This window comes from Sarcophilus harrisii, chromosome 5, assembly GCF_902635505.1.
Source record: "Sarcophilus harrisii chromosome 5, mSarHar1.11, whole genome shotgun sequence".
Taxonomy (NCBI): Eukaryota; Metazoa; Chordata; class Mammalia; order Dasyuromorphia; family Dasyuridae; genus Sarcophilus; species Sarcophilus harrisii.
In genome coordinates this window covers 272312565-272339900 of record NC_045430.1, presented here as the reverse complement: position 1 = coordinate 272339900, position 27336 = coordinate 272312565, and the positions used below count along the sequence as shown (strand labels likewise).

Genomic DNA, 27336 nt, shown 5'->3' with positions numbered 1-27336 from the left:
GATGTCGGGGCGAGCCCTTCCTCTAAACGGATCGTAAAATGACTTTGCTGCGGCCCTCAGACAGAGGGCCCGGGTCAGAACAGCTTTTACTGCCCGCCTGTATTGCACATCATAAACTGGAGGGAGCACAATAGATTGCCCCGGAAATTCTCCTGCAAATGAGAGTTTGGTTCCTTGGGTACAAAGCGCTGCTCACCACTTGAGATGGTTCCTGGCCGGTGTGTTTGGCTGCACGCTCAATGGGTGTTGACACTCTGGAAAAAAAAAAATACACAAAAGGCACTGGGTGGAATGGGGCTCAGGAAGGATGGCAGGGCCCAACCACCCCAGAATTCAAGGATTAAGGGGAATGCCACTAAATTTTGCTAAAGGAGGACCGGGGCTCATTGGACGTTGGGCCCGAAGAGGAGGTGGGCTAGTGGGTGTCTTGGCGCAGAGCTGGGCCCCAGATCCCTTGTCTGGACACGTAATTGTTCGGAACCAGTGGGTCCAATATCCGGAGATCCCCGTTTATGGCATCTCAGGAAGCCGGCCCTATCCTGAGTAAGGGAGGGAGGGTTGAATGGGGGGAAGAGAAAAAGACCAAATATCCTAAACAGCATCAAATTCTGGTAGGAAATAGAGGCCTGGGGACGTTAAGTAAAAGCAAAGGCAACAAGAAGACGATTCAGGAGATCAAAGCGACTGAATTAGGCTGCTTTAGACCAATAAATTGTTCCTCTGGTGACAACAGACTAAGATGCAAGAGAAAGAAGCAGGCTGCCCAGCCCCTGTCTAGACTCAGCCGAGAGCATAGGCGACAGGCTTTGCAGAGATGACATTTCAAACAGACCATGCCCTTTACTGAGGGGCTGGGGAAGCAGGAGCGTGGGATGTGAAGTGGGGAGAAACAGAACGAATTTCAGCTCTCCGCGCCTGGGATATCGACAACTACAGTTTGCAAGCCCCTTCCCCTTGTGGGACAGACGGGTTGTTCTCTGCCTGTGTCGGCTCGACTGCTGCCCCCAAACCTCTGAAAGTATCTTTCTGGGGGATCGGCCTAAGCTTCGGCCCCTAATTGGGGAGATTCAGAGAAGGGAAATATATTGTATACACGTGTGTATTTGTAGGTATTTATATACACATACATAACACATATACATCCCCTTATGTATTCCCTCTCAATTTTTGTGCATTTGAAATCCCCCCCAAACGCAGGTTACATTATGTTCCAAAGCCAAAAATTCTGTCTAGGTCTGCGGAGGTTTGCCCCTTCGCATTAGAGTCGCTATAGAAATAAAAATAATAACATTATTTTGGAGAAATGGTCCCGCACACAGGTGCCCATATAGTTCTAGATCCACATACCTCATCCTTGCATTTCTACAAAGGCAACTCATCGAGTTAGAACGCCGACATGGATCTAATCACACATCTATCTGACCTGAAAATGATGAGGATCTATTTCATTTGGAGAGAATAGCCACCATGAGTTTATAGCTACTAGCTCTCTTTTCCTGGATGTGTTTACAGCTACTAGCTCTCTTTTCCTAGATGTGGTTCTGAAGAGCTAGAGCTAGAAATATCGTAATCAATAAATGTTTTCCGTTTACATATTAATGCAAACAACATCTTATATTGGCGTTCACCTCCCCAGCCCCATTCTCTCTGCCAGCTCTGCCTCCAAGCACATTTCTTAATGCTCTGCTCCACGGCGCTTTTTGCCGTTTTGCTTTTCAGTCTCTGCTCCAACTGAGCAAAGACAGTATTTGTTATTTGTAATCCAGGACATCTCGGGACTGGCGGGATTCGGTGATAAACTCATTACAGACGCGTGAAAATTAGCAACGAATTACAGTGAGAGGTGGCTCCGGCCGCAGACGCCGCCAGGGTGGCGAAGGAAAGCTCGCTTGCCACTACCAGGGGCCCGGCGGCCCGCGCTCTCGAGTCTGGCCGAATAATTCGGAGTCCCAGCGCAGCACTGGCTCCCGAGGCCCTCCTGCCAGTCCAGGGCATGTGTGGGCAGAGGGCCGGGAGCTTGGAATCTCTGCCGACACAACCCGGGGTAAGGCAGGCCGCTACTTCCAGGGGGTTTTGCCCAGGGGTTGGCCAGTCAAATTCCCGGCTTGGACAATCTGGACCGGCGCGGTGGCCTTTAGGGCAGTAGATCTATGTGGGCTCCTACCACGTATAAATACATAAATACTCATTTATACATGAATCTATCTATTACGCATTATGTGTGCGGGCTGCGTGTGCAATACATATTGTGACACATCAACTATCTACAATGAAATGTTTCTCTATTTAGTCGCAATGTGTCCAGAAGCAAACACAGATCTGTCTGGATCGAAATGGCGATTTATGAAATTATTTCACTATAAATATTTTCTATGGATATATAGTGTGAGTTTACATGCACCATTTTGGATAAATACACACGCATATTATATATATATGTATGTATATAATATACTTACATATATCGAGATAAATCTAGTTACTGTTAGAGATAGAGATGAGATCTATCTGCAGAGAGAAATAGATATAGATCCCACAAACATACAGAATGAAAGAAAGGAAGAGGTCGACTTGGAGCCAAAATCCCGTCCTCAATTTTACAACGAGTTTGTCGCGGAGATCTGGGTCATAAACATTTTGTGGGCTTGGCAGAGACTATAATAATCCCAATAAATACAACGTGTGCCGAATTCCCAGAGCTCTCGGGTGGGTTAGTGGTTTTCTCAGTTTTCTTTTGCTTTTTCCACTTGGAAGCAAACCCAGCTCCCAGCTTCCCCACTCTCCACGTGGAGTGATAGTAGAGGCGCTGGGGGGTTTTTTTTTGTGCTTCTGGGGGAGAGGTATTGTTTGATTCCTTCCTTTTTTCTCTTCTTTCCTGGGACCTGCACCCCGCTCACACTTCAGTCGCTGTGGTTCATTTATTCTCTTTTCCTACCTCTGAACCAGGGGGGGAAAAAAGCCTAAAATCCTGGCGCTCTTCTCTCAATTTTTTTTTTTAACCAAAAAGAGAAGGAGGAGAAAGAAAAGAAAGAAAAGGAAAAGAAGGAAAGAGGAGACGAATCGAAGATAAAAATAACCGTGGCTCTGCTTTTGAAATTCAAGAATAAACATCAATTTAAAAATACTAACAGTCTTTGTTGTTAAAATATTACAAATCGTTGTGCTAGAAGTTAAATGAAAAGGGATTTTGGTGGGACATACAATAGGTTTTTTTTAAAGCTTTTTATTTTCAAAACATATTACATAGATCACTTTCAACATTCACCTTCGCAAAATCTTGCATTCCAATTTTTTTTCCTCTCTCCCTTCTCCCGTCCCTTCTCCTAGACGGCAAGTAAGCCAATATATGTTACACATGTGCAATTCTTCTATACACATTTACACAGCTACAAGAGGGCTTTGAGCCGCCTGCCAAAGGCAACGTTTAGAAGGAGAATCCGAGACTGCTAGAATTAATGTTCAATTCCAGGGCGTCGCTGCCCAGTTTGTTTAAGTGACCGGTTTTGTCGGGTTTGGGGTTTTTGGTCATTGTTTTATCATGAGTGGGGGCGCGTCCCCCCTCCGTGGGCCGGGCTTCGCGCGGGCGCCCCCCGGCTCCGCGGGCTGGCCCGCTAGGGCGGGTTACTGCAGTGAGGACGCCCTTCCCGGGAAGACCGAGCCCGAGGCGGGGCCTCTCTCGCTCGGACAGTGCCCCGCCGGGCGGCCAATGCCAGCGCCGGAGGGGCGCCCCCAAAGCCCTTCAAAGACCCGCGCTCCGCAGACCCCCGTCTCTCCCAGAATTCCGCCTCAGGGCCGCGAGCCTTGTCCTGAAACCGACTTATCGTCTTGGGGGTTTTCTAACCCTCCCACCGAGGCATCAGTCAAAGCGCGAGCAGCGCCGGAAATATCTGACCGTTGTTAAACTCAAATCACTGGCTTCAAATCCAGAAACGCTCCCTTAAAGTCGACATTTTAGAAGCTGCCCAGGGTCGGGACTGAGGGCATCATGGCGGCAGCACAGCGGTTTCCGTGGAACCACACTGCCATCTGCTGGCTCCCAGGTGCCGCTGCAGCTCTTTGGACCGCCTGGGTTCCGGGCCTGCTGCAGCTGGCCCCTTAACCAGCTGGCCTTGGAGCCAGGGACGCCGGCCCCGCTTCCAGCCCGCTGCAGGGTCCCAATTATAGAAAGGAGAAGGGGGGAAACAACCGTCCTCCTACTCTGTTGCTTAGAAAACATGAAAGATAAATGTCCACACCGGAGCCCACGCCGCCCAAGGGGCAGCAACCAGAACCCATAAAAGGGGCTGTTTCCTTACACCCCCCCCCCCACCTTATCTTCGGCGACCAGACAAAATAAATGAAAAAAAGCTTTTGTGGAAAAATCTTAATTGTGGCTGGACAGTTGTAAACTCATTAAGGGCCGAATTCCAGACAGTTTGCAGACCCGGCCTTTATTACACACCCTTCATGCCCATTCTTTGAAGTTTCTTCAGTCTGCAGCAACAGAGGGTGTCCCAACACGGACCAATTAAGGGCTCCCTCCCGCCCTCCCTCCCTCACCCTCTCGCTCTTTTTTCTTTTGACTAGTAGAACTATTTCCCCTTTTACTAATTATAACAACATATTCAACTTTCCAGAGGGCGACTTTTAAAAGGGGGGGGGGGAGAGGAGAGGGTTCGACCGAACGTTCCGAGGCCCCCGCACCTCTGAGGGGCCTCCCTGCCCGGCCCACGGCGGCGACGGCTCCCTAAGTTTTGTCCTCTCCCCCTGAAGCTCTTTACACCCCATAAACGCTAACAGCGGTCATTTTCTTTTATGGCGCTCGGTGGTTCTGCGTTTTCCCTACAGATTTTTTTCTGCCAAAACTTGCCACTCTGAACGTTCGCAATTTTGGGCCCTCCTAGAACGCAGGGCTCCTAGTGATTCTTGGGCGTCTCTGCTGCCCGTGCCCTGCCTGAGAAAGACAGCCGGGGTGGGGGAGTGGGGAGTGGGGGGCGGGTGCAGGGGAGGAAGAAGGCTTTCTCCGAGATCTAAAATGTCAGCTCAGGCAGGAACTACACTTTAAATCCGCCTTTTAAGATTCTTTAGTTGTTCTCTGGAGTCCATCCATATCCCGAAAAAAAGGACGATTCCTTTTTCCTCTCAAGATATTTCATTTTGGATAAATACACACGCAAATTATATGTATAGACTTACATATAATCAAGTCCTTTAGCTTTTTGTCCTTTAAAAAAAAACCTCTTTCTCCTCCCCCCCCCCCTTTTTTTCTTTCCTCTTCCTTTCTTTCCTCAGGCCACTGGTTAAATTTTATTTTTTTTTTAATTGAGATTTTTATCTCTCCACAAGAACCCTACCTTTTAGGGAAAAGACTTTTCTTCGAGTTAGAAACAAAAGGAGAGAGACGGTGGAAACATGCAGAAAGACAGAAAGACAAAAGAAGAAAAAAAGAAAGAAATGGAAAGGAGGGGAGAAAGAGAAAGAAAGACTCCTGAGTCTTGAGAGAGAGTGCCACTTTGAGAAGGAGAAAAAGGAGGTGGTGGTGACTCTCTCTTCATTTTTTAGGGACGAGTGACAATGAATAAAGAAGAAAAATCTCTCAGAATCCCGGCTGGCCGAGTCTTTCTTCACCACCCGGATTAGGCGCACGCAGGGTGTGCGGAGAGTTTCCTTCAGCCTCCTGGGTCCCGTATCCAGTCCTTTCCACATCTGCATGGCCCTTCGGATCTCTTCTGCTCCTTAGCTGAGTTGGTCCCCTGTCTCACCCACCCACTTTCCTTTGGGGTTCCCCTGGATCAAGTCTAAGGGCCACGGGACCAGGCTGGGAATGAGTCCGGAGCCTAAACTAATGAGAGCTCTCTGCTCTGCCCAGCTGCAGCCCGTTCCCTAAGAAATCTTTCTCTCCCATCCCCTCCGGGCCAGGGGGCCGGTATCTGGAGCTCAGTCTGGAAGCCTGGGCCTCGGTCTGGGGAGGGAAGGAAAAAACTAGGGACCGAGAAAGGAAACTACAACCATCAGCGTGGTTCCGCCGGTCTGCCCCGAGGGAAAAGGGAGCAAAAAGAGGCCCAGCTTTGGGCTCCCTCCCTGCTCTCTCCGCAGCGCCTTGGACTCGCTAGCCCTGCCGCCGCCCTTCCAGGATCTAGCTGGGGAGGAAGAAACCGGCAATTGGTACTTATAGAAGGACGTTCAAAACAGTGGACCCGTAGAATAGAAAAGAATCAATATATTTTTTATTTGGCAAAAAGTTAAATATCATCTCAACACAATGGTTTGGTCAGTAGGTCATGAGGTAACTCTTGCAAAATATACAGTGTATTTATTGTTCTGCCTTAACAGAAGTCCCCAAATTTCAAGTGATACAAATCTACGATAGCCCGATGGCAGGTTTCATAGCGCATAATTTATTATCAATAAAATTAACTCAATTACAATAAGCATTCGTTCCCCCCCCCCCTTAAAATTAAACGTAAACTATAGGTAGTTACCTTCTTCACGTGAACAAATAATTCCGAAATCGGAAAACGGCTTCACTGGTGCAAAAACAAGATTCAAGCTCGTCTGAGTATTTACTTTTTTTTTCTTTAATATATAGATTATATACAACTGACAAGACAGTACTAGAGATCAACTGTACAGACTAAAATGTCCCGATTGGAAAGACGTTGGGGAGAGGCTTTGGAGTCCACTTATCCCTCCCAGCCCAACAAAAGTTTCTCTTTTTTTATTCTTTTTTTTTCTTTGACTGGGATGATATTTTATATACTCTCTCTCTCTCTCTCTTTCTCTATTTATATTACAATCCAAGGTTAACTGTCTAGTTATACAGAAGAAAGACTTATTACACTACAGAGCTAGATCCTTTGCCACATTTCTCCTCAACAACCTGAGTTCGAATGAGATTCTTAGCGTCCACGATGACAACCGGTAGGGCCGGCACCCAAGCACAAAAGTGGATTCACGAACAATGATTAACCACAAACAAACACATGTTCAAGTATTACAGCAGCCCTCTCCGCTGCGCACAGAGCAAATCAAAGAACTACACACACTACGCTCTACAGTCTGTCCAGAGAGTTGTGCATTAGGAAAAAGGTAGTTATTATTTTTTTTCTCCATAAGTAAGGAACAGGTAGATTTCTTCTTTTCTTTTCTTTCTTTCTTTTTTTTTTTTTTTAAATACAAGCCAACACACACAGCCATACAGCACTAATGCCCCCTTTTTTGTCCTAGGATAGAAAATGAAAAAGCTTACAGTACCTCCACCACAGGCTGGGCAAGGCCCCCCGTGCTACCGTGACAAGGTACACCATTATGAATGATAAGGATTGGGGAAGAGGGGAAGAAGGGATGGGGTGGGTGGATGGGGAGAGACCTGGATTCAGTCATATTTTGTAGGGTTCTGGAGGCTGGGAGCGGGGAGAAGAAGGAATGGGAGGGAGAGAACTTCCCCCAGCCTTCCTATCAACCTGGGCCACATCATTCGTCCTTTGCTCGGTCTTTGTTAATTTTCTTCATTTTCATCCTCCTGTTTTGAAACCAAATTTTGACTTGTCTTTCGGTGAGGTTGAGGAGTCTTGCCACTTCGTATCTGCGGTCCCTGGTGAGATACATATTGAACAAGAATTCCTTCTCCAGTTCTAGTGTTTGGTGCTTGGTGTAGGGACAGCGCTTTTTTCGAGTGGATCTCGCGTGTAGCCAGTTCGCAGCTGGGTTGTCTGGGGTGGAGGGTGAAGGGAAGTGGGAAAAGACAAGAGAGCGTGAGATATTTTTCTCCCCCTGGCGATTATAATAAGATAAGAATCAGCAAGAGCAGCAGCAGTGCCCACCCAGCCTCTCCCAATTTAGGGGGGCCTTTGGGGAAATTCAAGGAGAGCGAAGGTTAGGACGTTCCTTTCTTATTTCCCAAGACAGGGTGTGTGTGTGTGTGTGTGTGTGTGTGTGTGTGTGTGTGTGTTGGGGTCAGACACAATGGAATGAAAAATCAAACGAACACATGGAGGGTCACATACAATTTACACGTAGCCTAGCTAAGCCAAGCCCTCAACCTCCGCCTCCTCTTTCCCTACCCGTTTTAGATTGATTACAGAATATAACTTTAAAATACACCTCCCCTCTCTCCATCCCAGAAGAAGCCACATTGTGTTGTATTGGCACAGAAATACAAATTCTCTCTCTCTCTCTCTCTCTCTCTCTCTCTCTCTCTCTCCCCCTCCCTCCCTCCCTCTCCCTCTCTTTTCCTCTCTCTTTCTCTCTCCCTCTCTCCCTCCCTCTCCCCTTCTCTCTCCCTTTCTCTCTCTCTCTCTCTCTCTCTCTCTCTCTCTCTCTCTCTCTCTCTCTCTCTCCCTTCCTCCCTCCCTTTCTCTTTCTCTCCCTCCCTCCCTCTCTCTTTCTCCCTCCCTTCTTCCCTGCTTCATTTTGACCTTCCTATGTGCTTTCCCTGGAAGACTGCACAACACAAAAACACGTCTCTCACTGGCTGAATAAGCGGTTTTATAAACTTATTTGCATAACATTTTTGGCTCAGCCCTTAGTTCAGTTGCTCCGTTCAGCACAACAGTCTCTGAAGGTAAAAACTTCTTTTCTCCCCAAACAATAACTCAACTTTATACTCCCGCTGCTGGACGTGTAAATTACCCGTCTCAAAAAATATATTAGCATCTCATGCTTTCGAAGAACCGGCCCAAAGTAACTTTGTCCCTAGAGTCCAGGAAGCACACCACAAAGTCCTAAGCAGAGGTTAGAGAGGGGTGGAAGGGAATGTCCTGGTTTCAGTTATGTGGCCCCCATAGTCTCATACTCCACCCTACCTCTCTCCTCTCTTTGCCTCTTCCCTCCCCCCCAACACACACACACACTACCCTCTCCAGCTCAGTTCTGGATTTGGGGATTTGGGAAGGGGGCGGAGAGGAAAGGGAGCGTTTCATCCGTTCAATTTACACCAGCAAGTCCTGACTTCTGCCTCCTAGTGGGGGTGGGGATGAGGGAAAGTCTGGACAGGTAGGGGAAGAAGAGAAGAAAGAAAAGAGGGGGTAGAAAAGAAGAGGGAAGAAGGAGGAGGAAGAGGGAGAGAGAGAAGAGAGAAGAAAGGGAAAGAAAGAAGAAGAAGAAGAAGAAGAAGAAGAAAAGGGAAATCCAATGGGATAAGGAAAAGAAAGGGAAGGGAGGGAGGACAGGAGAAAAGGCAAAGAAGGGATAGAGGGATGGAGAAAAGAAAAAAGAAAGGGGAAAAGTCTTTCTCCACAGAACCTCATCCTGGGACCCGGCAAACCAGGCAGGAGGCCGCCGGGGGTGGAAAGTAACAGCACATTTAGAAAACCCGCTCGCACCTGGATCAATATTTTCCCCCCCTCACTGTCTCCATTGTTTTCCGAGAACGCACCTTCGCTGGGCTGCTTATCCCTATCAACTGGAGGAGAACCACAAGCATAGTCAGACAGAGACAAAGTGTGAGTGTCAAACGGAAATCCCCCTTCTGGCCAAACGTTCGGGTTTTAATCCGTAATCCTGCTGGAAGGTAAACCCGGGAAGGACAGAGAGCCTGGCATGGGCTCCAGCCAGGAACGCATGTACCTGCCGTCAGGGGCCCGCCGAAACCCTGGTGGTACATAAAAGGGGTAGAACGGCCTTTTGGCGCTCGGCGGGTGCACCGGGTTCCAGGAAGTGCCGAAGACCGACGCCTTCGACTGGAAGCTGCAGGGGCTGAAGTCCGGGTGCTCCCCCAGCGCCGGCTGCCGGGCGGGCTGCGCCAGGGCGCCGGGGCCGGCAGGCCATCTTCCCTCTCGTGGGCAAAACAGTCCACGGTAATTGCTCAGGGTCCCCGAAGTCGACATGGCCACGCGACGCCGCCGCCGCCGCCGCCGCCGCCGCCGCCCCGACGCCGGACCTGCGGAAATTATGAAACTGCAGATTTCATGTAACAACTTGGTCCTACGGAGAAGTACAGTCACCTAATAAGTTGAAGGCTGCCTGTCACGCCATTGGCTGGCCGCGTCACGTGCCGGGCCAGCAGAACAATAAAGTATAAATCACTCCGCAGGCTATTAATGGGCCAGTGTTTTCCAGTCATAATTTTTATAGCAAAGCCATATGTTTTTATGCAAAGGGATATTTGAGTTCTACGATAAAGTTTGTTTTAATTGTGGCCAACGGAGATTAAAAGATCAGGTTGGGTCTGACTACCCCCTTTTTAAGCGGACTATTTTATATCACAATTAATCACGCCATCAGTGAGGCAGAGCTCCCTGCGAAAACCTGGGGAGCCGAGACCTCCACATAAAATTATACAATAATTGAAGCCATAAAAAAGCAAAATCGCATTCTCGCTGTACTGTATTTAAATATATATTTATGATATTTCATAAGGAGTTATTGTTGCGAGAGCCACGGGGCTGGTAGGAAGTCAGTAAGGAAAGGCATATTCATTTGCCTCGCCGTGTCTCCCCGTAGTAAAAATTTACGAGTGCTTGGAAAGGTTAAATTATACTATTGTGTTTGGTTTGGGAGCTCACTGTAAATAACCGCGCTGCGCCGCGGCCGGAGCCTCCGGCCGAAAGTCAAAGGCGCCTCAGAGCAGCCGCCGCCCGCCCCGACCGCTCCCCGCCCGGCCCCGACGCCCAGAGCCCGGCCCCGGTCTCGGGACGGAGCCCAGGGCCCCGCGTGCCGGGATCCGAAGGGAAGCTTGGCGTGTTCCTGGGGCTCCCCCGGCCGTCCTCCGGCATCTCCCTCGCGTCCCCCGGGGCTGTAGACTGGGGGTGCTCAGGGCGCCCGGGCTGCCGACGCCCCTTCCCGTGCCCCCCCCTCCCCAAGCTGACTGTAGTGCCCAGGACGCACCCAGCAAAGAAGACTCGAACGGGAAAGCATCTCCAGCCGCCGCACTCGGGTGTCTACAGATTTCTTCTCTCGGTCTTAGCCTTTTTCTCTCTCACACAACGCCAACCCTCAGTGGCACGGACACAGGCTCGCGCGCACACGCACACACACACACACACACACACACACATACACACACACACGCCTGCTTTTCTCTGGTCCCATGGAGACAGGCTCTCCGGCCTAAAGTTGGGGGAGAACGACTTTGTGGGGAACAGCGGCTACGTCCAACGGGCATCCGGGCAGATTCCGAGAACCGTCAGTAGAGCTGTTGGGAGGGGGCGGCTTCAAGACCGCGTCTTGGGGCCCCGGCCCAAAGCTGAGCCCCGCGTCCGGCCCCCCAGGCTGGCCCCACGGCCGGGCAAAGGACTCTATCCCGAGCTGGGACTCCTCTGGCAAGCTCTCCGCAGGGCCCAAGCCCCCGGGACCAGGCTTGCCCGCAGCCCAAGCCTGAGAAAGGGAACATATTTACCAAAAGCGAGGGAATCTTGAAAACTGCAGCCCCAGCAACAGAAAAGGCACACCAATCTTCCCTTCCTCATTCCCTTCTTCCCCTCCTCCCTCTCTCCTTCCTCTGTCCATTGCCATAGAAAAGCAGGGGGATTCTTTGTGTGGATATCGGGGGAACCCCGACGCAGCCGCTCACAGGCCCTAGGACCGAGGAAGAAAGATTTGTTTATTAATTTCCAGGATGCTCCTGGTCTCCTGGGTTCACACACAAGAGACACAAAGTGAGCGGAGGGTTACAGTCTTCAAGTAAAGCAAGTGAGCCGTCCCTCAGCTCAAGTCCAGTGTTAGGAATTAAAGTAAAGGTCCAGCACCGAGGAGGGGGAGAATGGGACTTTTGACTTGAATCCATTCTTTCTTTGCTTTTCTTGGATATGGCCTCTTTATCGCCCCCCCCCACCCCCAATCACTGCCGTGGGGCTGGGGGGAGAAAGCAGGCCGCCTCCCTGTTAATTTGAAAAACCCAATCCTAAGTAGAAAGCCACAAGGACTTGCAACTGGGTAGTAATTAAATTCACGTGTGAATATTCCGCATGCAAAAATATGTTTCTCATTAGCTTTACATCTCTTTCCTCCCTTTCCTTTCTCCCCCTCCTTTTTTTTTTCTCTCCCTTTTCCTCCTGTTCAAGTTTTCTCAATGGCCACAACAGAAATCTCAGAGAGATCCTATTCTTTCTCTCAATTCCCCGTCTGATTCGGAGTGATAAGAAGCTGGGAGAGTCTTATCTCTTTGAGGCAGTCAGAGAACCCGGCAAGATGCAGCAGCTCGAGGAAGGCCGGCCCATTGGCTTCCTAAAAAAATATGGAATGGACGTGAATGAAGTTAGGTTACACAATGACCTCCAACTTAGCTCTCGGCCGTCCGCTTGCTTACGTCCAGGGCTAGCCCTCGGGGAGCCCTGATTTTATCCTCTTTCTTTTTTTAAAAATCGCCTCCTCATAAACAAAGGACGGACAAGGGGTCCGGAATAGTTCTCTGGCATCCTTAGGCTCCCGGTCTTTACTTAAGGACAATTTTGTTCGTTGTAAACGTTTCAGACTTGGCTGAGCGTAATAGACTTTACTGTCTCCGAACCGAGGCACCCCCCATGAGCCTTTTCTCAGCTTCAACCTAGAGAAAACTAATAATAACAATAACAACAATAACAATAACAAAACGAGAAAAGTGGTCGTTCTCTCAAACTGCCTAATTATTTTTAACCCGAGACATCGCTGAATAATTTGATAGTCGGCAAACTGCCGCTTGACAGAGGCTGAGAAAGCAAAATTCCAAACCCCGTCTGGAGCAGGCATTGAGCAGGCATTGAGCAGGCTTATGTTTTTATTTTGAATGCGGTAACAACGGTTGGGTTTTTGTTTGTTTGTTTCCGTGAAAAAGACCCTAGCCGCCAGACTAATAAGCCGGTGTAATTAAGAACCTCTCCCCTCCCTGCATATAATTCTTTTTTAAGGGTATTGCATAGCAAATGAATTGAATTGTAGAGCCGCCACCGCGGCAGGCTCTCTAACGACCCTCCATAGACCACAAGCACCAGAGGTTAATACAACACTCCAAGTGGCCTTCAGAGCAAACTGAGAGGCTGCAGGTTGGAAAAGGGCAGCAATTGGGTTTTATCTCCATAAAGGGAAAAAGAGAGAGAGAGAGAGAGCGCAAGAGAGAGAGAGAGATCCTTCCAGGTTGGCCCAAGGAAAGGAAAGTGGCTATTCTGTCCGGATTTCGGCACCGCGTGGGACGGAAAGGGCCTTTCTGTTGTTGGCGCAAGCCCGACTTGGGGGAGATGTGACCCCTGCCTCGGAATAGACTCCACCTGGGGTCAGGCACTCAACTTTGCCTTGTCTTTTCTGGAGTTTTGTGGGGCCAGTCCCGCCCTGGATTACTTTAAACTTCCTAAATCTGGGAATTGGGCTGTCCGAAGCTCCCCGATTCTCCTTTCATGTTTCTGACTCAAAATTCACTGGGCAAAGGCATGCATTTAAGGTAGTTAGATATATAAATATTTATTCTAATGACCAGGGACTGAATTACCCCAGCGGGTCATATTTTCTATTCTCTCTCTCTCTCTCTCTCTCTCTCTCTCTCTCTCTCTCTCCTTCTCTCCTAACTTAGCCAGAAGGACCATGGCAAAGCTCTGCTGTAGAGCCAGCCGCAGAAGCTCTCTCCCTTCTTGGCTTCTGCTGGGTTTTCTCGGAGAATGCTCCCCGAAGAGCTTCCTTGCCCCCTGACAGCCTAGTCAGTCTCAAAACCCTGGCACAGAGCAAGGGAGCAGCGTGCCCCTCGTAGCCACAAGCTCAGCCTGCAGAATCCCTCCGGTCCTGCACATATTCCCGCCAGCCCTCATCTCTCCCGGGTTCCCGGGGACTGGTTCTTGTTTGGTGTCCACGTAACAAAGCCCGGAGTGTGGGGCTCCCCGCGACAGACCCAGCGAGGTCGCTGTTGCTCAGTCCGCCTCAAAGGAATGCAGGCGCCTGGCCGCTGCCTAATCGTGATCGTAACCGAGGCCTTGCGAACGCTACCGAGCCAAAGTGCAAAACCTGCCTCGATTGTCTCCCCTCCTCCGGACCAGTTCCTTCCCGAGTCAGGCAGTGGAGACCTCGGTTTCTTCAGGTTTTCCCCCCAAATTAACCGCAGCACCTGGATAGGAGGACTAAGGCGAAGCCGCAGTTAGTCCACAAACCAGGCCTGTGTCCCAAAGGCCCAAAATGAAAGGAGAAGGAAATATGGAGAAAAGAGAATCAGAAAACAAAAAAAAGAGGAGAGAAAAAGAGAAAGCAGTGTGTGTGTGTGTGTGTGTGTGTGTGTGTGTGTGTGTGTTTGTGGGAATAATTGATAAGCAGAATCCTGACTTCCTTCCACCTTGGCCCTTCTTTGACCAGTCTGAACCAGAGGTCTTGGGGAGGGGGCGGAGGAAGGGGGTCCCATCCAGATTTCTAGGTTTCCTCTAATTCTTTTCAGGCAACAGAAGATCTTGGGATTTTACGCGCAAAGCAGGGGCGGCTGAAACGCGGGTCCAAGCCCCCGAAGCCCCCATTCCTTAGCAAACCGCACCTGACCTTGAATGGTCCCTAGCCGAGAAATTCCTACCACGCCCCCGCCGCCTCCGAGCGAGCTAACCTGACCATACCTGCCCCCAGTTTGGGGGGGTGGGGGTGGGGAGGAGCAGAGCATAGGAAAACGGAGGAAGGAGAAGAGGAAGGAGAAGTGGGCGCTCCTCGGTCCGCGCACGCCCCGGATCCGGGCAGGGCAGGCGGCAGCGAAGCACTGTGCTCCCGGAGCGGATAGTGGCATTTGGACGTGACGCCTAGTTAGAGGTCCGTCCTCGGCCCCTGTCTTCGGCCCCCTGCCCACCGGCTCTCTCTACCTGGTGACGAATTCAACTGAAGTAATGAAGGCAGTATCATGCTGTCGAGAGAAAGGTGGAGCCCCAACAACAGGAAACTACCTAAATCACAGACCAGTTCTGCTGCTCCCCCAAGGCCCGGTTCCTTATGCAGGGATCCCGCTATAGAGAGAGAAACAAAATCAAGTCAAACCCCAGACCGAGGCGCCGCCGCTCCGACCTGCCCCGGGCCGCTGCCACCGCCACCGCCACCGCCACCGCCACCGCCACCGCCGCAGTCTTATGACTGCTTAAAATGGGGAAAGGAAAGGAAAAGACAGAGAGAAGGGAGGGTGAGAGAGATAGAAGGACGGGGAGGGAGGAGGGAAAGGAAAGAGAGGAGAGGGAGAAAGCAAGAACGAGTGAAAGGAGAGAAAGTGTGTGTGTGTGTGTGTGTGTGTGTGTGTGTGTGTGAGAGAGAGAGAGAGAGAGAGAGAGAGAGAGAGAGAGAGAGAGAGAGAGAGAGAGAGAGAGATCCGGTGTGTGGGTTTGTTTTTCTCAAACCTTCAAGTAGAGCAAACCGTGGAGAAAAGGGGAGGGCATTAATGGGCCTACCATAAAGCCCTAAAGGACTGGGGCTGAGCATCGGGTTCAAAGTCTGTCTTGGAGGAGAGTTGGCCCAGCGGCTTGGACTAGCCAAGCCTGCCCGGGCTACCCCTCACTTCCTTCTCCCCCTCCTCTTCCTCTTCTCTTCAAGCACTCCCCCAGCCCCCTCTCCTTGCTGCCTCCCCCCACTCCCACCTTAAGCTGACAAGGAGGCAGAAACCTTTTTGCCTCTTCAGGCTAGAACGACCAGGTAGACAGAAGGCCTGGGGTTGGGGTGGATGAGGGGTCAGCCGCAATGAGGACCTTATGGAGAGAGAGAAATTGGGTTTGGGGCACCGCTGTCTCTAGCCATCCGCCATCTCTCTGGTAGGGGCTCACCTTCCCAGCAGCTCCCGGGGTATCCGAGGGTTGTGGGTGCCACCTAAGGCCTGTTTCCTGCCTAGGAAAAGACCTCGATTCATTGAGATTGGGTGTCGGCCGCAAAACAAAACAAAACAAAAAAAAAAAAATCGATCTCTGATCCATTCTCTACCCTCTAGAAATACTCTGTGGCTTCCTCTGTCTATGCAGCTCCTCACTCGACTGAAACCACTCGCTCGTCCAAGTCAGCAACAATCCAGATATACTAGCAAGTCATAAAAAAAGGAACAAAAGCCCACAAACCTTAGGGCCGCATTGCTCTACAGCCGAGACAAATTACGACTGTCTAGGTAATATTTAAATGGATGCCTCCAGTAATTGCAGGGAGCCCAGGCCCTATTCCTGTTGTAAAAGTTGGGGACGAGATAAAGTGGGTGGTGAAGATAAACAGTCACAAAAGAGGTAAAATTAAAAGGCTTCATTCCACGGCTTTTATTCTATATAAGAACATAAACATTGTCTTTTTTTTTTCCACGCACAGCAGCATTACAATATTAATTTATTCTGATTTAAGGTAAGAAGTAAATAGAGCTAGGACTAACATTTATAATAACGATAGAATGCATTTGCTTAAAACAGGATTGGCAATTCTTTAATAATAGACATTTATACAGATTTGTACTTCGACTTCTCTTTGTTTCTGCACCTACAGGTTGACCCTTTTATGCATGTAACTTCACAGTATAAAGGAAATCCAAACAATGTCTCCCTTTCTCTCTTCTACCCCGTCTGCTAGAGTCCTCTGAAGGGTTCCATGATTTCAGTAAGCAAAATAAAAGCGAAATTTCCTCTCCTCCTCCCCGTCAAGGCCAGGAGAATTGTATGTGCTTGTCACGTGCTACCAGTGGTAACATTACTTAGAGACAAAAATCCACTAATTCCACATAATATAATAAGCAAAACTACATTAGGTCACTATCTACAACAGGGAAGATAGCGGGAGGCAGAGGTAAGTGTGAACATTTAATGCCGGAGCAGCACGAGACCTTGGATGCAGTCAAAAGAGGTCTTCCTCTCCTGCTCAATTTGTAAAGCTGTGATCGTTTTCAGAGACAAGAGAGAAGGGAGCCCATTCTTTCTCTTCCTCTTTCTCCCTCTCTCCATCTTTCCCTCCTCCTGTCCCCCCCCCCCACAACGTCATGCCCTTGTTTTCCCCCTGCGTGTCCGCGATGGTGAAGGCCTTCCCTTCGAAAAGAAAGAAACTAGGAACGCCAAGGGAAAGAGACGGCCTCCCTCTCTCACACGTACCTCCCAGCCCGACTCTGACCTGAACGCGGCCAAAATGTAAAACCTCGACTACTCACCCGTCACCTCCCCACAGACACCTTAGCGTTTACAATGAGTACACTCTTGTCTCTGGACTCGGAGCCTGGCTAGCCACGCGCAGCCCTCTGAGAGATGACACTTGACTCGTGGAAGGAGTGGGGAGCGAGGGAGGCGAGCAAGCTCAGCCCGAGACGTCGCTCGCCACGTCGGCTCGGTTTGTTTGTTTGTTTGCTCGCTTGTTTGTTTGGGAGGCGAGTCTCCCCCTCCCCGTTCACCCCCAGAAAACAAGACAAACAAACCAAACGATTTCCCCCCTCCCCGATCCCGCCTTGCGAAGCTGCTAGGGCTAGATGGAGGATGGAGAAAGGGGTGGGAAAAACCCAAACCAAACAAAATCAAAATCGTGATTCCGGGAGATACAGGTGCGAATCTCTAGCGCCTAGGAAGAAGGGCAACTGGCTCTTTTCACCGTCAAAACGTGCTGGTCGTTTGGAGGTTCATCAAGAAAAGTTAAAATTGGCTGTGAGCTCGCGGATTCTGTTCTCTCGGTTCATTTTCTTCAGTTTCATGCGTCGGTTCTGAAACCAGATCTTAACCTGTCTGTCTGTGAGATGGACACTGCGGCTGATCTCTAGGCGCCGCTCTCGAGTTAGGTACATGTTGAAAAGAAATTCCTTCTCCAGCTCCAAAGTCTGGTGCTTGGTGTAAGGGCAGCGCTTCTTCCGGCCGCTCTTCGCCGTGAGCCAGTTAGCCGCGTTCTCACCTTTGGCGTTGCCTGGGGTCGAGAAGAGAAAGCGGGGAAGGGAGAGGAGGGAGAGGGGGAGGCAGAGGAGGGAACGAGAAGGGAGGAGGGAGCCAAGTTACGGCCAGGCCCGCAGCAGAGCACGCAGCGGGGACCCCGGCTGGCCGCAGGCGCGGCTGGGACCCAGGCTCCGGGGGAGCCTTTGCACTGCTTTGGCCCAGCACCTCGTGGAAAAGCCTTTCCTGCACGTCGTCCCTAATGGACCCCAGACAGTGGAAAGGGAGAGGGGAGGGCTGAAAGCTACAGAAAGGGGTTCAAATCTCCCCTTTGGTCATGCCGAGGAGGGGGGCACTCCATTAAAAGACATTTTCTAAAGGCCTCCCGGCTCTCTTCCTCTTCAGAACACCCCCACACCCCCCTCAAATTGCGTTTTAATTGGTTTTCCAAACACCTGTTTTCACACAAAGGGAGCTAGCGGGGAGGGCGCGGAGGAGAGCTTGGAAGCGAAGGCTGGGCACCGGGAGAAGGGCGGCCGTATATCTTGAACTTAACGCCTTTCTTTGCCTTTCCTTCCCCTTAGCAGACAAGCATTTCCTCTGCCCCCCTGAGCTTGGGGGCAGGGAGTCCCATTATTGCCCCAGGGTCAGCAGAGGAAAGGCTTGGGGGAGGGGACCTTGGCGGCTGCCCCAACCGGTCTCTACTGGACTGAGGGTGGGCGTGGGGATGGTGGGAGACGATTGAATTTGTGCCAAAAGTAAAGAGGAAAAATAATCGATTGGGTGTCATCCCCAACCCCCAGCCCAGAATATAGGAACTCGGGGAATTCCGAGGGAGCGAGAGGGGGAAAGCCCTACTATGCTCTAACTCCAAGCTCTAGGTCGGGGTTAGGCTGGGCTGCCCTGGGGTTGTCAGAGGAGATTCCCTGCCAGTGCCCCTTGCAAGGAGGATCTCATGGCGACTGTGACTTTGCAAGAGACATTTGGGATCGTAAACTACAACTTCGCCGGTTAATAGGGCTTATTTATTGGCGCCGGCGGCTGATTATTTTGGAAGCTTTACAAACAGCCTTGTTATCTGCGAACCACCTTCTTCTCCCCGCTGGCGGGGCTGGGCGGGTGGGCTGGGGCCATTGGGCCGGGGATTCTGACGAGGAGGAAGACATGGAAAAGGAGCAGTGGTGAAGGGAGGTTGCTCCCTGGCCTCCTGGTCCCGATCACCTCCGACCTGGTTCGCCTGGCGAACGAGTCTGGGGCTGGAGAGCAGAGGCAGCTCTCTACACCGGACATTAATTTTTACTGCGTCTCCACGCCCAAATATTAAAAAAAAAAAAAATACTAAACCAAGTTCACAAGGTCAGCTGGAGTGGAGCTGCGTGCCAGAGCGAAACTGCCGGCTGCTGAGTTCCCTGTGCTCTCCTCGGGGTTTCTGGCTGGCTCTCCGCTATTTCGGGGGCTCTCTATCTCTGCCTTTCGGGGGGCCCCTTTCTCTTTTCTTCCTCCCCTGCCTTCCTTCTCCGTCTCCATGTCTGCTTCTCTGCCTCCCTGTCTCTCCTGATCCTTCTGGGGCTGGCTTTCTCTCTCACTTCCGCTCCCTCTGTGCAGGTCCGGGGTTTTCAGGCACACTTACCTATGGGGTCTTTCTCGGGAGAGGGTTTGCTGCTCTCCGAGGGAGCGGGGGACAGTTCCTCCGCGGCGGAGGACGACGCCTGTCCCTCTTCCTCCGCAGCCTGGGATCCACAAGCTAAGGCCGTAGGCGGAGGCGACTCAAGGGAGCTCTCCTTCCTGGCCGTCTCGGCCGAGACCGAAGCGAGCGCGGGCGGCGAGTCGAAGCGAACTTGGGGCTGCTGGGGGAAAGGGGAAGCGCCCAGCTGCGCCCCCGGGGCTGCTGCGGCCGCCGCCGCTGCCGCCGCCGCCGCCGCCGCGCTATAGCTCTTGGAGCTGCCGGTGCCATAGGCTTGAGATAGGCGGAAATAGCCCGGGACCGGCACGCCACCGCCCCCGCCCCCGCCGCCGCCCCCGCCGCCGCCGCTGTTGAGGGCGCAGACCTCGGGAGGGCCCCGCGGGGGGAAGGAGGCTAGCTCCGGGGCCGTTGAACTTTTGGGGCATTTGTCGGAATCATAGAGACAATAAGAGTTCTCCTCTTTGATGTTCTGAGCGAAGGAGCAAGAGGTCGCCTGCTGCTGCGCTGGCTGCTGCGGCGGCTGCTGGTGGTGGTGGTGATTCTGGGGCTGCTGCGGGTTCTGGGACTGGGGCTGCTGGTTCTGCTGGGGCTGCGGCTGCTGGGGCTGCGGCTGGTGATTCGGGGGCGGCGGCCCGTCCGCTTGCTCCATCCGACACGACCTGGGGCCGTCTAGCCAGACCTCCATGCCCGACATGTAGGGGTGCGACGAGGGCACCATGCCCCCGGGCGAGCCTCCTCCTTCATTGCGTTTGCTCAGGACCGGGAAAAGCCCGCAGCTTTGCAGCCCGTAGGACAGCTCGGAAGCCTGTGGCAGGTAGTGAGAGTAGTAGCCGCCACCGCCGCCTCCGCCGCTGCCGCCGCCGCCGCCGCCGCCGCCACCGCCACCGCCTTCCGCTCTGCCCGAGCTGATCAGCGAATCCACCAAAAAAGAGTTCGCGGCCGGGCTCTCGGAGCATGACATTGCTGTGGGATAATTTGGCGAAGGGAGCAGATAGCCCTTTCTGGCTGACATTTCTTGTACAAAACATGCTGAATAGGGTTAGAGATCCCCCCGCACCTCGGCGAGCTCCCGCAGCCAATGAAGAGCCAGGGTTTCCCAGCGACCCCTCCCAGTTTGGTTTCGTAGGCGCTGTGCTGGTCTCAGGTCGACCTCTGAATTGAGAATTTATATAAATATGTAATGTATATTGATGGGCCTTGAGACACACGCCCCAACACCTAAGGCTGGGGCTCGGGACTCTGGGGGCGCGATCTCCACCAGGATTTTGGACGAGCCACCGGATCCCTCCTTCCCCAAGTCGTGCACCCCGTTTTCGTGGCGGGAGGGGGGACTAAGCTCATCTCTGTGGCGCTCCTGGGCCTTGATATCAGATAGTAAACAAGTGGGGTGTTTATGACGCCTCCGACCTAGCGCTATCCGGGAGCCCGAGTCTGCCCTAGGCGTGTTCCAAAAATCTCTCTCCGGATAAAGCATATGTGAGCCGACTTAAATAAAAGTACACACACATGTGGCTTGCCCTTTCTTTTTTTTTTTCAAATTTTAATGGAGGGGGGGGCGGTCAAATCAATAGCCTCCCAGTATTTTCTAGCCCTGCTACTTCTCTCTCTGCCCTGCTTAGGGGGCAAAAGAGACCTTGGCCGAGGTTTGGCGTTAAATTCTTCAGGAATTAATAGTCCCCAGAGCATTAGGCTAGCCCGGGACCCAAATGTCAGTTCTGGTCCAAGGCAGGCTCTGAGAATACTGGCAACTCGGGCGGGGCCCGGCACAGAAGTGAATCGAGACGCTTAGGGCCGAGGCGAGGAGCCGGGGAACTAACGAACGAGGGAACGAAAGAGAAAGGAGCCTGGCTCCTCAGGCTCCCCGAGAACGGGGACACCTCGCCCGCAAACGGGGGCATCTGGCTGGCTCCCTGCCCCGGGAGCTCCCCTCCTCTCGTTTTGGTTTCTCCTGTAAATGGGGAAGGCGCGGAGACTCTCCCTCCTCTCGGATCCGGCCCCAGCGTCTGGGGCTCCGCCGCCCTCGTTTGGTTTCTTAACTTCAGCGGCTCCACTGCTCGGTCTCGGGCCGCTTTTGTTTTAATCGATTGGCTGTGATTACGATTATTTCCAGAATTTATTTAGGACACTGGATGCGAACAATCTCTAGGATCCCTTTCCCTTCCGGCTCTGACGTTCTGGGATTGCAGTCTTTGAAAAGGTCTACCTCGAAAGCTCACAGAAGGCAGCATTAAATATCTGGGCCCGGGACCGAGAAAGGAAAGATCAGGGCCGCCGGCTGCCCGGCTTTGGCATTGGCCTGGCGGCCTCTCGGTTTCCCCCCTTTCCGGGATCCTCGCACAGTGGGCAGAGGGAGGCTAGCCAGCCAGGAAAGGCTGTGGTGCTCATGAAGGTGACACAAGGCGATTCTCTTTGCTGATGAACCTAACAATTCTCAGTTCATCAGGACCTTTCGCAGCCCGGCCCCGCCGATAAAAAGCCAATTTTCCCAAATAAAACTCAACTCAAATTCGACTCTTTCCCTCCTCCCCACTCCCGTTCTTATCCCCAGGCTGCCCCCATCAGTGCAGCACTCCAGAGGGAGCAAAGTGGGGATAAGGGACGTGAGGACGGGGTGAAGAAGAAAAGAAAAGGACCGAGGAAACACTGGCCTCCAGACTGAACACTGTTCTCTTCCCCTGCCTTTAGCCTTGGCTTTCACACAATCCCGGAGGATGACAAGAATCAGTGTCACTGCTAGCCCCCCCTTCCTGCTTCTCGGTTTCCCCCTCCCCTCTAGCCTTCTCCATCTCCCCCCTCCCCCAAGACTCCCTCCCTCCAAACCCCATCGATCTGTCAGCCGTTTGGATATTTTAACCTGGGTCTCGGTTGAGGAAATTCCCTCCCAGGCCGTGACAGGCTCCAGGACAAGCTATTTGGGGAGTGGGCCGGTCAAGCATCAGGGCAGCCGGGACGGCTTTCTAAAGGAGGGGCCGCCCCTGAGCCTCCTCCTCCCTCTTCCTCCCCATCTTGGAGGGTCCCTCCGCGCCAACTGTAAACGCCAGGGTATGGGAGAGGTTGTCACAACTTTCCGCAGTCCCATAAAAGGTTTATGGAAAGGCGACGTTCTCCCGGTGGGATCAAATGGACCCCGGGAAGTGGCTGTCTTTATAACCGGGAGCGAGGCCCAGGCCCAGGCAGTCGGCACGGGTTCTGTGCCTTCCCTGGCCTTCCTGCTTTTCGAACCATGGCTCACTCTCCTGAGCCTCCCTCTCTTTATCGTCGCCCCCAACTCTTTGCTCTATGTTCCCAGAAAATCCCCCCTCCAGCCTATACCTCCTGTGGGTCCCCCCCCCCATTTGCTGGCTAACCTACAAGATTTCTCCTGCGCCAGAGAGCTCTCAGTGCAATGAAACTCGAGCTCTCGGCCCACGCTCCAGATCCTTTCTCAGCCCACAGCAGGTATAAAGCTGGGCCCCCTGGGGCTCGGCTCGGCTAGCCGGCCCCGGCCAAAGGAAGGCCCGAGCTCCGGCCTCACCCAGGCCTCTTTGCCGATGTGCAGCGCGGCTCTGGCAGAGCGGCCAAGGCCAGAGGCCAGAGGGGCCCTAGCAGCCACAGCTCCTGAGCTGGCCAGAGGAGAAACGGGATAGGGATCTGGCTGCCCGACCGGGCCCTGAGCTTCTTTCCCTCCTGCCTCCTCCAGGAGTGCGGAAACCTAAGTTTCTGGCTCAGACAGAGACAGGGGCGCCCCCCATGTCCCCTACCTTCCCGGTTGCCAGTCTCTGAGTTTCATCGGTTACACTTCAGGTTCCAGGTGGTGGGTGCTGCAGCCGGACCCAGGAAAGGATGCAAGGAAAAGAAAAAGGAGGAGGGCAGGGAGGGAGGAAGCCAAGAAAAAGGATCGGCAGCCACGGGCCTCTCGGCCTGGGGCTGGGGCTGAGGCTGGGGCTGGGGCTGGGCCACTGAGGGTCAGTTTCGTGGCGTCTGGAGAGGGAGATCATGAACCCGTCGCCGCCGCCCGTTAGCTGGCCCTGCGGCTTCCTTCCCTAGCTCACAAGGCCAAGGCAAACGGCAGCCCAGCTCATCGGAGGCTGCCGAGGTAAACCCGTCACAGACGTTTCTGGCAGGAATTAGGGGGTATCCCTACACGCTCTCCCAGAACCTGGTGAATCGACTCCTTGCCCAGGTGCCTCATCCCACAAATCCCTGCCCTTGCCAGGTCGCTTAGTGCCTGCTGCTCGGGCCAGCCTACCCCTGGCCACGCTGGGCCCTGGGGAAATAAAAGGGAAAATAAAAAAGAGCCATAGGATCAAAGAAGAGAATATATATGTAGGATTCGCGTGCACCCCATTCGTCTCCAGGAGCAAAAAATCCCGAGCCTCAAGATTCAGAAACCCAGGCTATTCATGGAGACCGAAGTGGGTAAAGAGCATGGGCAGCTACAGGGGCGGCAGACTTCCCTCCTCACTCTTGCACTAGGAAGCTGTTAAATGCATCAACTTAAGGCGCTGAGGTTCCCCCCCAGCTCGCTAATCTTTGGGTAAACCTAAATTCACTAACTCTCAGAGCAAATCTGCTTCTTCTTTTTTTTAATGCTAAAAATCTGTTTTTTGAATATGAGCTTTTCCTGCTCTTGGGAGAAATGCTTCCTCAGGAAAAAAAAAAAAACAGGGGGGAAAACCTTCATTCCAGCCCACCCCCAATACCGAGGTAAAGGGCTTTGAGATTGCTACTGAAAATCCAAGCGGCTGAGACAACAATCTCTGGAGCCGCCTCGCCAGAATCCGGAGAAAATCCGTAAGGTTCCCATTGTCTTTAGCGAACTTTCCCCCAAAAGAGAATGTCATGTGCTCCCCTATTTCAGAGTTCTCTGTCTGTCACTTGTCAGGACTCTGTGGAAGAGCCAAATGGGTTTCTTGGTCTGGATCGATTCCAAAGAAGGCGGTTCCCGACTCTCCCTCCCTGTTGCAGCTTAGTGCCAACGGAGGGGACAAATGACTAGCTCTCTAATTTTCATCTTTACTAGAAGACTTTCATGCTGGGTAAAGGGACCCTGACTGGGAGGGGAGGGGAGAAGCAAGTCCCTACAAATGAACAATGCAACAGTGATTCCAACAAGGTAGATGCCTTTACCCATGGCCTTGTGTGCTTGCATTGTAATAAATGTATCTGAAAACATTGTATCGCAATAAATATGTTGCCTATATTTGTTTTTCTTTTCTCTCCAATATGACGCAGCACTGCATTATTTATATCAGAAAAAAAATCAGAGGTCCAGTTCCATCCCATCTGCTAGATAGAATAAGTCAGCATGTTATATTCCCTACAGCAAATTTATTATTTAGTTCAGAAGCGTTCATTTGTCCAATTAAAAGGATCATACCTGCACCCAGTCAAATAGCCACATATCCTGGGGAACGGATGCATTAGGACACGGTTTAGATTATAAAATCCGGATTCTGCAGCTGCAGCAGAAGCTCAAGTTAAACACCGAATTTTCCCTCCTTCTCCCTCCATCTCCCCTTCCCCCCACTATGGCTGTTTACCTGGACTTTATCCTAAGATCATTCCATTTGAAAACATAATGGCGTTACCTTCATCAAGAAAACATTTCCCCAATCAACCATCTTTCCCCAATGTGTTTTAATAATGAGCAGAAATGTTCATTTGGAGCTACGGTTCCTGTCACCTCGATCCACTACTTCCTACCTTTCTATTTCGCTAGTTTAAGACGTCTTTGACCGAAACGGATGCTTTCTCTGGATCCTTAAGTCCGAGCCCTGTGGCTTCCCCAGCTCCAAGCTTTGATTCTATGGCCCTGATTGCAGGGATCGATGTCCCTGACATTTTAGAGAGGCCTGGCCCTCCTCTGGGAGCTTTCTTTGAGACACCCTGGATATTCTCTACCTCCAGAAAAACACCCCTTTGACCCTATTTTGAATTTTCCTTCCAAAAGGGACCAGTTGCACACGAGCAGAAATAACAAACTATTATTGCAAGAAACAAGCTTGTTTTGTTTTGTTTTGTTTTTCAATTGAGTTCCTGGACTGATCCCCTTCGTAAACTATTTGTATTTACAGGACGCGGGGGCGGATGTTAGGACGCCCCGATTTTTTTCTAGCAGTGTTGGGGCCTGCCAAAAATAAACACGATTTCCAGGATAGTCTCGGGTTGCCTAAATCACGAAGCCTGGAATCCAGGCAATAGCTTTCCCGAGATCGCTGCACATATTTTAGAAGCATTTTTCGTCAGCAATGACGTCTTTTTCACGTTTATCTCAGACAAGGATAACAACATTTTCTATTTAGTCTCCCTGAACTAAGGCGGTAGATGTACCCTTTGCTTTCAACGCTCTCTATCGAAATTTGGCTTTCTCCAGAAACCCAGCCACGCCAGCCATCACTGGCTTTCCACGAGCCTTTTCATACAACTCAGAGGTGGCTGGTCGTCTCTCCTGCCCACTCTAAATGGCCTTTCACTCTCCTTGAAGGGGTAGGCCCAGGCAGGAAAAATGAAAGCCCCTGAAGTCCAGGTCCCCAAAAAGCCAGATTCACCCAAAGTCTCGGCCTGATTCGGTGGTACTCGATAGTGAAAGAATTTCTGATATTCGGATATATTTCTGAATTTAGAAAATGGAGAGCAAAAAAAAGCGAGCTAAGTGAATCCCTTCAGCCATTATTGCATGCTCCAGAAACTGGGCCTGTTTTATGGAAACAGTGAATAGGAATGAAACAAAAAAAAATTGGAAAAAAAGATATAAATATATATGGAGCCAGAGACAGAGACAGCGAGACAGAGACAGAGCGCGAGAAGGAGGGAGTTAGAGGGAGAGAGAGGGCAATGTGGCCCAGAACAAAATATAAATGATTTATGTCTACTTAAATCTAGTTTTATGAAAACCCTGATGTAAAGATTACATGATCAGAGTTCACGCACAATGCAAGCTTTTGCAAATGCGTATTTACCAATAGCGCGCCCCAGTTCTGCTAGTGCAGAAATCTGAATCGGCTCGTTCTCCAGCGGCCTTCCCTCTCTCGAACAAAGGTCTCCCACCAGGCCAGCCTGCGAATTAGGGAGCAGCGCAGAGTGGGGGGGCCCGGCCGTTTTGCAGAATACACAGCAAAACGTTCCAGCGAGGAAAGGAGCCGTCTGATTCTGCCCGAATTCGAGATTGCAACCGGCAAAACTTTGAGAGAGAGAGACCTCGCCTAACAAAACACCACACCATTGCGACTCTGCGAAAATGACCTTATGATGAGAGGGTCCCGTCCCCCTTGCCCGCTTCTCCAGACAGCTGGACCGAGGTTGTGACGGAACGAGCCAGAGGGACCATCGCCTCTAAGGAGAAAAAGGCTCAAGTCTGAGTTGAATCTTCAACTTTTAGAATGGGTCCGTGCTCTGTCTCTTTCCAGCCGGGGGACCTTGAACCTAAAGCTCGGAACTCGGCAGAGCGATCACCGAGCCTGGCCACAGCTTCCGAGCCGGTTCCCAAAAGTCACCACCTGAGCCTCGACCCTTCCAACTTGTGGGCACTTACCTTGAGGGGCTTCCTGAGGCGCTGCCCATCGCTCGCGCTGGCTCGCCCTTGCCGGCCTCTCGCCTGGGCGTGGGGGGGGTGTATTAAGTGCGATTAACAACCTATCCCGAGGACCCCCTTTTGCGACCGGGATCGGGGGAAAGTGAGATAATTTTAACGTGCTTCTCCTAGGATCTGAAGGAAACAAAGGCCAAGCCAGCTTCTTGCAGGGCTCGGAGGCTCCCACGGCGGCGGCTTTGACATTGATCGGAAGCGCGCCACCTTGTGGCCGCCGGGCGTCTGGGCCTGAGCGCGAGTCCCCTGTTTTCAAAGACGGCTCTCTCTCGTAAAGAGATGCTGGAGAAGGAGCCCAGACCGCTGCTATTCAGATCTAATTTTTACATCTAAGAAATTGCTTCAAAACCTCGGCTGGGTTTATAGCAGACCATTCCAAATATGCA

General features: G+C 51.7%; 2 protein-coding genes across 2 annotated transcripts; both read right to left on the bottom strand.

The window, feature by feature from the left end:
• Positions 1 to 6529: 6529 nt before the first annotated feature.
• On the bottom strand, positions 6530 to 10105 carry HOXA9 (homeobox A9; the record flags this gene model as incomplete). The annotated part of the gene is given in 6 exon segments (XM_031940266.1): positions 6530 to 7713; positions 9315 to 9441; positions 9443 to 9479; positions 9482 to 9906; positions 9908 to 9939; positions 9941 to 10105. Coding segments are annotated over 6 exon segments (1047 nt in total), but the record flags the coding sequence as incomplete, so codon positions are not given.
• Positions 10106 to 15862: 5757 nt separating this feature from the next.
• HOXA10 (homeobox A10) lies at positions 15863 to 20878 on the bottom strand. Its single transcript, XM_031940528.1, has 2 exons — positions 19330 to 20878; positions 15863 to 17736 (listed from the first exon to the last, which is right to left on the bottom strand). The coding sequence occupies exons 1-2, from the start codon at positions 20393 to 20395 to the stop codon at positions 17462 to 17464; spliced, it is 1341 nt and encodes a 446-aa protein (XP_031796388.1). The 5' UTR covers positions 20396 to 20878; the 3' UTR covers positions 15863 to 17461.
• Positions 20879 to 27336: the final 6458 nt, after the last annotated feature.